This window comes from Schistocerca serialis, chromosome 1 (assembly GCF_023864345.2).
Source record: "Schistocerca serialis cubense isolate TAMUIC-IGC-003099 chromosome 1, iqSchSeri2.2, whole genome shotgun sequence".
Classification (NCBI taxonomy): Eukaryota; Metazoa; Arthropoda; class Insecta; order Orthoptera; family Acrididae; genus Schistocerca; species Schistocerca serialis.
In genome coordinates, this window is record NC_064638.1 from 1,202,218,883 (window position 1) to 1,202,231,623 (window position 12,741).

At 35.4% G+C, this 12,741-nt stretch overlaps 1 protein-coding gene across 3 annotated transcripts in view; it reads left to right on the top strand.

Moving 5' to 3' along the window:
* The window catches only part of LOC126418986 (scoloptoxin SSD14-like), a 187,713-nt gene that overhangs the window by 44,109 nt on the left and 130,863 nt on the right, over positions 1-12,741 (top strand). For all 3 annotated transcript variants that reach the window (XM_050086043.1, XM_050086036.1, XM_050086051.1), the window contains one exon: positions 7,823-8,021. In XM_050086043.1, the coding sequence (XP_049942000.1) occupies positions 7,823-8,021 (199 nt within the window). The remainder of the gene's footprint in view (positions 1-7,822; positions 8,022-12,741) is intronic.

Below are 12,741 nucleotides of genomic sequence, written 5' to 3' on the forward strand. Positions count from 1 at the left end.
TGTGTAATTGCTCACATTTAAATACTTGCTGTTTCTATGAAAGTGTGAAACAGTGTTAATGTAAGAATGTAAATAATCTTTGATGTGAGAATCACAAACCTTTTTTTTTTACGTTGTTATCCTACTTGTATATTTTTATGTTAATGTTCTAAAAGTTCTATTAAAATTGTAATGTCTAAGTGACAAGTAAATTCAATTATAAATTTTCATGTATATGTATTTTAAATTGTAATGTTTATTGACAAGTCCTGTGTCATTTCGATGATGCACTACAAGGACACTAATAAACTGAACTGAACTGAATCCACACAAACTATAATTTGCTTCCCTCTGTCTGTCAGACAGTACAACAAAGAATCCATGTTTTCCAGAAATAGCTAAAAATTTCCCAATAGGGACCTACACATAGCTACAGCTACAGAGTACCATCGTTTAGTTGTTTAGTTTAAGCTCACAGGTAAATGCTTCTATATGTTGCTCTACACAACTTTTTTACTTTCTAAAGTTTTCACACTATGATGAATTTTTATATGGTAGCTCCTTCTCTCTCCATAGTTCCTCTATTTACATGTGCTGGAGGCTTATATCCACCTACATTTACCTTTTCCATAACTATGACTATATGATGTTCAGGCAAGCATATTACATCTATTCCACCCTCAGTTTCTAAGTATCCTAAATGAACAAGAAGCTCATCTACGTTGGTTTTTAACCTCCTGATATTCTGATGCAATATACTAACATTATTTTTCTCTGTACCTTTATGAGAATCTTGTGATATTTTAACATCTCTAGTACCTGTCTGTCTGAACTTCTCATGAAGCTTAATTTCATACAATGTTGAATCATTGGACACTGATCTTAGCCTAAAGAAGAGGTACTCTCATGAGTTAGCTGCCCAAAGTAGCTGTAACTCCATATTGCCCCTCTTGACAGAGCTGATCAATTGGAGCTGATCATACCACATGAAAGCAGGAACCAAGTCAACATTTGTGTGGTTTGTTGCAGATGCTACATTTACCAGGTCACACTCAGCATTGTAGCCTTGATCGCTGTCAACACTGTTTCCTGCTCCACCAACTACCACAACATGATCCTGCTTTGTGAAACCCTTGCACAATGATCCTGCATTTTCTATCACTTGGCTCAGAAATCTATGAGATATTCTGATTCATCCGTGTGCCACACCTACTCCCAAAGCCTTTCCACATGGGTTATATCCCTGTGGAAGATCCAGATCCAAGACCTCTCTATGCAGTCAGACAGCACAGCTTAATCTAAATCAGTCACAAGCATTTGCTACTGTATCAGAGGAAGAACCACATGTGCAAGCAGTCATGTCATGTACCATCTCTGGAACAACTTTTTCATGGCCTTTAATTTTCACATGACCACTAACCCCATTAAACTGCTGTCCACACAGATAAATAGATGCCACCAACTGGGTTTGACTACTTTTACCATAGGAATAGTCACCAACTTTTAGCATATGGAAGTCAGTAGATTAACATATTTTGCATATTTTCATTCACTGATGTCTTGTGGGATAATATTTTGAAGGAACTACTCACACAGAAAAAAACATGTTCATTGCAGGAAAGAAGGTAATTAGAATTATTTTTGGGGTTCCCATGGACACAGCTTGAAGTCAGCTCTTCAACCCCACAAGCAGATACACCTATGTATAAGGTGCACCAACCATAAATAAAATTGTTTTGCATCATTCCATTCATGCTTCACAATTACGAGACCTTCATTATTGCTTCAGCAAACACAGTGATAAAGCAGTGAGCAGCAGTAATATAAAATAAACAGTGAGTTAAGTGAGAAGAAATTTACATTCCATGAAAAAAAAGATCCAGCTGACAAGTACAATTTCACAATATGGCAGTCATCTACCAGATGATTACTAATCGAATAAGCGGATGGCTGGGATGTGATGCAGAGTGCTATAATGAAAGAAAGTTTATTTCATTATTATTTAATTAAACAGTGTTTTAGCTCTTATTATGTAAGTTTATTTTATCATTGTTTAATTAAACTAAGATTAAACAGTGATTTCACTCATACATGTTTACCTTGGTAATATTAACGCTGCTATACTTTATATGTGTACAAAGTACGCCTTGTGCTTGATCGTGTTATGAAAAATGGTGCACCTGCTCTGGTGTAAAGCAGCCGGTAATACTAACCACAACCTCACTGTACATTTATTTTCATGTGAAATTTGTTATTAACAATCTATTTGAGATTGAAAGTAGCACATATTCAAAAGTGCAATACTGAAAGGAATAATTATGACATTATCCTTCAATTAATTTAACTTTGGCACAGAAAGGGGTGAAATATGCAGCCATAAAATAATCTCTTTAACTACTTACCTCAGGAAATAAAATGTCTGACAAATAGCAGATGTGTTTTCAAGTGTAGATAAAGACATTTCTCTCCAACTACTTGTTCTATGCAATAGAGGAATTCTTGAATGTAAGTAGTTTTCATTTTTTATGTGAAGTGTGTGTGTGTTAGTTCTGTTGACACTCTCCCAACTGTTAGTCTAACTTCATCCAGCCTAAACCCTCCCCCAAGTCAAGCTGCAGCAACAGGACTACGAAGTCAAGTGTGTATATGGATATATTTGTGTCTTCTGTATTATTTCTCTGTAAAAGAATTTCATCCAGAAGCTTTGCAATGTCCTCAGTCTTGTTTATATGAGTAAAGACCACACGACATCTCAAATGTATGGTGAATCCAGAGGCTTTGCAATGTTTTCAGTCTTGTTTATATGAGTAAAGAGGAAAAGAAAGGAAATATAAAGATATAATTGGAAAATGGAGTCCACATAAATTTACGAACAAAAACAGTCAAAGACTTGTAGAACTCTGCAGAGAACACAACCTTATATCTAAATCAACATACTTTAAGAGGAAGCCAAGTAAACTTAAAACATGGAAACATCCAGACTGGACGAAGGGGGAGTGGCAGCTAGACCATGTCTCTATGGAGATCCACAATGTTGAATTACTGAGAGTAGTAGACACAGGCTCAGACCATTATATAGTTAAAATTAAAATCAAATTCACTCCATTAAAGAAGAGGACCAGAAAAACTAATAAAATAAAAAGGAGGTTGGACCCACATCAGCTAATTAAAAATAATAAATACCAACAAATAACACAAACCATCAAATTAACAGATGATCTAGAACAACTAGTGCCTAATCTTAAAAAAGAAGCAGAGAATCTAGCTCCCTTGAACCCATGAAGGAAACATGCATGGTGGACATCAGAATGTGACAAGTTCCATGAAGATAGACACCAAGCATGGTTAAAGTTTCAAACACATAAAACTGAAGAAAATGCCATCAACCTAAAAAATGAAAGAAAAAAATTCACACAAAATATTAGAAGAATCAAGAGAGGATTCCATAAAGATATTATAAACTCTATAGAAGGTAATTATCATAAAACCAACTCCAGGAACTACTATAAAATCTTTGGGAAACAACTACAACAATATGAGGCCCCTACACTAATACTAAAAGATAAAGATGGAAGAATGACACACAGTAACAAGGAAAATGCAGAAATCATGGCAAAAGCATTTAACAAACTCCTGAATTGCGAGGAACCCAAAGAACCTTTACAAATCAACATAAATACCCCAATAAAAACCAAATCTAACAAACTAGACCCTCCGACTTTCCAAGAAGTAGAAAAAATTCTTAAAGAACAAAAAAATTATAAGGCATGTGGAGAAGATCAGGATTTTGTTGAAATGCGGAAATATGCAAGTGACACAGTCAAGACCTCCTTACACATGGCTCTAACAAAAATTTGGGTAACAGAATGATTCCCCGAACACTGGACCACAGCTATCATCCACCCACTACACAAAAAGGGAGGCTCCAGACAACTACAGACGAATCTCTCTCTTAGACTGCTCATACAAAATTCTATCCAAGATTCTATATGAAAGAATCAAGGAGCAATTAGAACAGGAGTTAGGGGAATATCAGGGAGGTTTCAGACCATGGAGAAGCTGTTCAGAGCAGATAATTAGTTTAAAATTGATTATGGCATACTACAAGAAACAGAACAAACCTCTGGCAATAACATGTGTAGATTTTAAGAAGGCATAAGACTGTCTCCACAGACCTTCAGTATTAAAAATTTTAAGAAATCTAGGACTCCATCCAAAACTAATTAAAATAATACAACTCACTCTAACCAACACCAAACCTAAAGTGAAGTTTAGAGGAGAAATTTCAGAACCATTCCTCATAAAAACAGGGTTAAGACAAGGTGACTGCCTATCACCATTACTGTTCAACTGTGCACTGGAATAAATAATGAGAGAATAGTACAAGGACAATCCAAAGACAATAATAATTGGAAGTGCAAAAGATGATATTAGCTTAAACTGCTTGGGATTCGCTGATGATCTTGCTCTCCTAGCCAACACCGTTCAAGAAGCCAGGCAACAAGTGAAATCACTACAGGAAATGGCAGAGAAAGTAGGCCTTAGAATATCATTTGAATAAATGGAGATTATGCTAAATGATCCACCACTTGCAAACAGAATTACAATAGGAGAACAGGAAATCAAAATTGTTGATCAATTTAAATATTTAGGCAAAATAATAACATACAATCTAAATGAGAAACCATCATGGCAGAACAGAGTAAAAAAACTGAACTACGTAAATTACATTACCAAAACTACATACATACTAATAGAGGAAAACAGCTACAAAGTGATATTAGCTTAAAAATAAATGGAAAATTCGTCTCTAGTGGGAAAGAAACAGCAGAGGAATTCAATAACTACTTTACAGAAACAGTAGAAAACCTGGCTAACCATCTTAAAAATAGCTGTCCCTTACAACTAGAACCATACTTATGCTCTGATACTCTATTTTTAAGGCCTACATCTGAAATTGAAATTGAAAAGGCACTTCATAGCAAAATTAAAAAAAAAAATCATCTGCTGGACAAGATCAAATCCCATGCTTCCTCCTTCATAATTGCAGTAACTTTATCAGTAAACCCCTAGCTCACATAATAAACTTCTCATTCCTGAATGGTGTATTTCCTGGTATGCTCAAAATTGCAAAAATTATACCTGTCCACAAAAAAGGAAGCAAAGAGGATCCCAGTAATTATCGACCCATTGCACTACTTTCAACTTTTAGTAAAGTATTTGAATATATAATGGCCACCAGAATCATGTCCTTTCTAGACAAAGAAAATATCCTGTCACCTGCTCAGTTCGGCTTCCAAAGTAAGAAAGCTACAACAGATGCAATACAAGAATTTCTAGATCATGCACTGGAGCTTGTGGACAAAAAACTCCCAGCCATAGGTATCTTCCTAGATCTAACAAAGGCATTCGACATGGTTAATTATAGTATACTTCTGCAAAAGATGCATTCCTATGGAATAAGAGGAAATGCCTATAACTGGTTTAAAAGCTATCTGGAAGATCGACAGCAGTATGTCGAATTAAATGAAACTAAGCTCTCAGGTACAGCTAGCACTGTACACTCCTCCATACGTACCATAAAGCAAGGCGTTCCCCAAGGCTCCGTCCTGGGCCCTTTGCTGTTCTTACTTTACATAAATGACCTTCCTCACAGCCTACCAAACACAAAAACCCTTTTATTTGGTGACGACACCTCTATACTCATATCTGCGCCCGAACAAATTCTCCAATCTAATATAGACAGAACCACAGATCAAATAAGTCGATGGCTTCAAAGTAACAGGCTGCTGATTAATGCAAAAAAGACAATTGGAATAACCTTTCACACTGCCCAAAACAGAAATCCATTACTACCAACTATATCACTGGAAAAAAATAATGTTAAACTTGAAAATGAAATAAAATTTTTGGGGGTCACTATTACTGATACGCTCACATGGAAAAGGCACATTGACGTTACCAGCACAAAACTTAGTAGAGTATGCTTCATGATTAGATCAATAAGGAACGTCACTAACACAAGTACCCTAACCACAATGTACCATGCACTCTTTCACTCTGTACTTAACTACGGAATCATCTTCTGGGGCCATAATTCTGAATCAATTAAGATATTCAAACTGCAAAAGAAGATAGTCAGAACAATTATGTTCAAAAAACAGAGAGACACTAGTAAACCATTATTTAAGAAACTAAATATTTTGCCCCTCCCATGCCAATATATACTAGAATTATTATTCTTTACCAAAAAAAGTATCAACAAAATTAGCAAAAATATGGACTACCACGATTATGACACAAGATCAAAAACCTCTCTAAGAATACTTCCCCACTCAACAAAACTGTACAGTGATGGTGTCAAGTGCATGGGAATAAAATTATATAATCATCTTCCAACTTTTATACAAGAAATCCAAGAAATAAATAAATTAAAACAGGCAGTGAAATCTCTTTTAATAAAAGAATGCTTTTATACCATCCAGGAATATTTGGAATCAAAATTGTCTTAGTGCATGATAATGTATCAAAGCTGAATGTTGTTAAGTCAGTCTTGTCACATCATGTAACAATTCTCTGTAAAGCTGTAACTTTAAGTAACATAATTTGGTAGGTAATGTAAAATAATCTTTCTTCTATACTCTTGTTTACTATTTTAGACTCCTGTAAACTGTATATTTGTATTGACTTATCCCATATCAGTTGTACAAGCCATTGTACTGATTTGATCTACGGGACAAATAATAAATAAATAAATAAATAAACAAAAAAAGCCTATCTATAGATGCAAAATTAAAACACTATAAAACAGTTACACAACCAGAAATAACGTATGCAGCTGAAACTATCTTCAAAACAACTAATACAGCAGAAATTGACAGAATACTAAAAATAGAAAGAAGAATAATTAGAACATGTATAAATAAACAGTATAAAATAAATGGACATTGGAGAATAGCATCAAATGAAACAGTATATAAGAAAATAGAACCAGTCATGAGCACAATCAGGAAGAAACACATCTCATTCTTTGGACATCTGATGAGAACTCCAGAAAACAGAATTAGTAAAAAAATAATACAAAAATTGTGGAATAGCAAGAGCGACATTAAATGGATCACAGAAATTAAGGAAGATATAAAAGAACTCCAAATTACAGTAGATGACCTAAAAAACAAGACAGAGAAAACCAGAATACTGCAAGACCCGCAAACCAGACTACAAATGAAAATCAATGAAAGGAGTACAGGAAGAGTGGTCTCAGATGAAGGAAGAAAGAAAATATCTGAAAGAATGAAGAAATATTGGGCAGACAGAAGAGCAAAACACCTTTCATATAAGAATAGACTCTAATAATTATATTACCTAAATATCATATTAAGTTATTGTTGAGCCAAATTGTATCCCTGTGTAACAACTTGTTTACAACTTTGTATTTTTGACTAGAGTGGTCCAATGAAGGCCATAAAATAAATAATTATAAAAGACCACTCGACATCTCAAATATCTGGTGAATTATTACTTTTACTACTTCATTTGTTTATAGAACCCAATGTGAAAATTTGCTACACTTCTTTGGTTTAACCTGTACTCGTGCACAGACCATTCCTTCAGTACATTATGATTATTCAAAAATATTCTAGTCCAGCCTCCTTCAGACAACAGTTCCCTATCTCATGTTTCTATAACAAACAGAACAGTCACAAATCATATAAGTATTTTGTTACATTTTTTTGATAGGGTGTATTTAAACTATATGGTGACTATTGTCCATTTCTCTGTTTATCAATCTGTTATTCACACATAATATTACTGAATTTTTTTGTTGACTGCATAATTCTAGGTGGGATGGCCGCTGCTGTGCCTGGTGAGCTGAAAGGTTACTGGGAAGCATTTAATACCTATAAAAGTGGGAATGTGACCTGGAGCGATCTTGTGTATCCATCAGTTAAAATCTGTCAGGAAGGCTTTGAGGTTAATTCCAACTTAGCAGAACTTCTTAAGTCAAATGAGGACAACATTAAAAAAAGTGAGACACTCAGGTAAGTGACATTTACTCAGGCCTTAGAAGTCTGACTTAAGAGAGCAGAAACAATAACACACTGATAAAAATAGTGTTTCAAGCCAGTTATAAAGTGATATACTTGTGATAATGAAAAGTAAAACAGACTGTCATTATCAGAGAAGAATTTAGATTCACCTTTACTATAAATGACATACCAATGATTTATGGGAAATGAAATTAAATGAGAAATGAAGGCATATCCTATCAGAATGTTGTCGAATGATATACTGGGATAACTGGAATCTTGGTGTGGGGAACCATATGATGTAAATTCCAGACACATGGAGGCACTTTCTCAGCAATGCCTGCACAAAGTAACACTAAGCCCGCTACACCCTACTACCGTATATACATATATTAAACAGTTATGAATCAAATAGAAATGTGCCAAAACCTGTATACCAACCTGTTATGGTGAACAATTCTGAATGTAAATGTTTACATATAAGTGATGTCTACTTTTTAAACGTATTCATACATCTCAATAATAATCATTTCTGTGAGCATGAATCAAATCAGTTATAACATAATTAATTGCCTATATCCAATTATTACATTAAAACATTAAGCAGTGGCAGGGTTCAAACACAGGACCCATTATATTTTAGTGATTAGTCAAAGATTACCACATCCCTGTAAGTTCCCAAAGGCAGCACATCATCTCCTACCCCAACATTTTTATCTCTCCCCACTCCAAGCCTCCCCCTTTCCCCATCACCCCACACCAGATTGCTGCTCACGTCAAATGCAGTCACAGTCCGCAGTTGAGCCACAGCGGCATGAGGCACTGGCCATGTTTGTGTGAGTTATGCTTCTGTGAATGTGTGTGTGTTTTCTATTTCTGAAGAAGGACCATTTTGTCCAAATGTTTCAATGGTTAGCAGCCTCATTCCTCGGTCCTGTCTGCGACTCAATGACTCCCCTACGTAATGAATAGTAATCTATCCTTTTAATATTGTTGCTCACTAATTGTTGAGTATTTCTCTTGAGTCTCAGACACTTATGAAATGGGATTAATAAAGGAAATAGAAAAGAACCAAAAATGGGAGTGGATTTCATCATTTGCAAATAGAACAGGAAATGGGGGAAATGATAGCTCTAGTGACCGAGTAATACACAAACCAGATCCGGGTCACACAAATATGGCTTTATTCAAACCTCTGAACAATATGGAAATAGCTCTCAGAACTCCACAAGACACAGAACAACTGATGTGCATGATACAAACTAGAATAACATAGAGTGAGTCTGTGAGCACTGCTCCACACATATATAGGCACAGGCTGCCAGTAGATGTTGCAGCAGAGATGTGCTGCATGCCACTTCCTACTGGTGGCCTATAGTGGCTTGCCCTCGCTGATACAGATGGTGGCTGATTCATATTCACAGGGACAGTGCACTCACACCCACAAGCACCAGTAGTGGGATACAGCAATAGTTCTGCATGAAATACCCTTAATCACTCAAAATACAATGTCTTGTAGAGCACTGATGTGGATGTAAATGTATCCACAGAGACTGAAATTGGAGACTACATGGAAAGAAAGGGCTAAGTCCAAATCTCACGTAAATGAGTTAGTGATGTCATCATGAAGTTCATTGGATGTACTTTCAGTTGGGTGAACTTAAATGAATGTGATGGATATAGTCACACAGTTGTAGCCAGATTAAAATATGGTATACATGGAGAAAATGGGTCGAGTCCATCCATTACATGGACAGAAGGGGTGAAGTCCAGCAGGTGCAGATTTCTGAGCTGTATTGATTTTTTTGTCTGCTTTTATGGAAGTCTCATTGTTGACATTGTTCAATGCAATGTCATTGTTGATCTTTCTTATGTATTGTCAAAGCTGACACAGAGCAGAATTGACATTAGCTTCTTTTCTTTGTGCTGTGGTGGAACTGAATTTCGTGCCGTGATTTGTACTAACACAGAGCAGCCTTGACAATCACTTCAGCGCTTTGTGGTGTGGTAGAGAGAATTTTGTGTAAAACCCAACTCAGGTCAGTCTTTCAACTGGCGATGGAATATCCAGAGTCAAGCTGCAGTGGTAAGTCTAGAAAAAGACAGAACTATGGTAGAAAACCTGACGTATCTAAAAAGCTAAGAACAATGTCACATGAAATACGAGAGCATTGTAACTGCAAGAAGAATTGTACTGATTTGCTAACTGATGCAGAGAAGTCTACATTAATATCTCATTTCAATTTGCTGAAGGTCTGGAATGAGCAAAGTTGTCACCTGACAAGACTGATTTCTGTTGACAATGTACTATGCCTAAGGCCTCCCAGAGATGAGACGGTAGCTACTTTACATGATTATACATTTCATTACAAGGTCACAATAATGAGAGACATTACTGTGACAGAATTGTTTCTTTGTCATAAGGTCTTTGTATCACTGCACAGTATTTCAAAGAATGTATTAGAAACTATCAGGAGTTCCAATTCATAAATGAGGGAAACACAGAAACCAAGTCCATAAACTGTCAACAGAAACAGAGCAAAACATCTGCGCTCACATCAAATCATTTAAAGGATGGTCCAGGCATTACAGCATAAATAAAACTCAGAAACTTTATTTGCCCTGAAGAACTCACAATCAAGAAGATGTTCAAGATGTTTCAAGAGACACATTCTACTTGTTCTATATCATATGGAAATTATCATAAAATATTTAATACAAAATTTAATATCTCATTCGGTTTCCCTCGAAGTGATACATGCAGTATTTGTGATAAGTTTTCTGTAACTTTCAAATCTCTAGAGGCACAACTCACACATGCAACAAATGCAAAGGAAAGATCAGACTTTCAAAGTAATATTAAGAGAGAGAAGATTGAATATGAACTGCACAGCCATAAAGTTGATGCATTCTGTCAGTATAAAAAACAATCTCAACAGCAGTAGAAAGTTTACAAACACAGAATCAATATGTATGGATTTCCAACAAAATCTTCCATAGCCACACATCAGCACCAACATTGTCTATTATAGGTGACAGCTTTCTCTAAATCTATTTAACATACGTCAACTCTCAGGCAGTAATGCAGTGTTTGTGTTTACCCTGAAACCATAGGGAAGAAAGCTTCAAGTGAAGTAGTTTCCTTCTGCCTCATTATGTTACTCCGTTCTTGGATCCTGAGGCTAAGAATTTGGAAATCTTCTATGACACATGTGGTGGTCAAAACAAAAACCACACAATTTTCATATTCATCCATTACCTTGTCCATCGTGCAAAGTGATTTGAATCAATTCGGGTGACATTTCCAGTAAGAAGACTTTCATACCTGGAAAGTGACAAAGACATGGGCCTCATCAGATGTAAACCAAAAGCTGAGCTCCCAAAGGACTGGACAGACATAATTAAGGATGCACGTGCAAAACCCAGTCCTTTTCAGGTTCTTGAAGTTCATGGCTTAATGATAGGTGACTGGACTGATAACCAAGACACTGACCAAAATATTCATTCACATTGGGATTTATTAAGGAGATGAAGAAAGAACGTCACCATCCAAGGATTATCATATATTGTGGCACTTACAATGGATCTTGGATCACATCAGTTGTTACTGCTCCTGCTGGACAAATGGAAGAGGGACCAGAACTTGCAGGAGGGGAGTTTTTGTTCCCTTCACCCTGTTACGAAGGCAGGCTGGTAAGGACTTGTCACAGTAATTAAATGAAACTATATCATATCTGTCCATGAAATAGAAGGACCTGTTTTACTATAACAAACCTATTGACCTCTAATAAGAGGTTGCATGTCCAATGTTTCAGGATTGCTACCTATCATCAAGGGAAACTATAGTAATCTGCAAGAATGAAGGTGTTCTGTGACACAGGGGCTAAAGAGTATTATACAAATATTCCTTTCTGACAGTGAATTTACAAACACATTTTAAGTTATTTGTTTGTAATAAGTAAACTGTAATTTATGCTGATAACTGAAATTAAGTCCTATTAACTATATTTTTAATGTATGTGTTGTAACCATTTATTGAATAATTGTTGGTAGTTGTATACCAGGTGATTTAAAGATACAAAAGTTGAGACATGGGCTAATTAATCATTAAAATTTAAATGAGTTCAATAAAAATAAAAACAGAATATTGATAAACAGTTTTTTTCCTAAAACCCGATTAGTCACAAACAACCTGTACAATAATGACTAGACTCAAAGATGAATAGATGTGTTTGTCAATGGAGTTGTAGGGAAGTTTTATAGTGAAGTATCACCCCAGTATCACATTACATTCTGACCTTTAGAATCTAATTAGTATATTATACAAAGAATTTAAAAAATAAATATTCAGATAAAAAGACATACAGGACCCAATTTTTAATAATATTTTTTTCCACTTTTAGGGAACCCTAAAGAAAAGGTCATTGAATGTACCATATAAATTACAAAAGCATATTTCAATAACCAACAAAACTGTAATGTTTTAAACTTTAAAATTGCTCTTCTGAAAAATCTATAAAATGGACTTAACCCCTTCTTTCCATGTGGTCTTCAGTTATAAAATAGCATACATGATCTGATTCCTATGTGATGGTCGACTTAGTGATCATACACTGTAGATGCCATCATGTAGGATGATGTCAAGGCTCACATTAATAAAGTAAAGATGTTGTCTGCAACTGGTTTAATAATTACCTATTGTTAAACTGCAATAAAAATTGTGCTTCCTGAA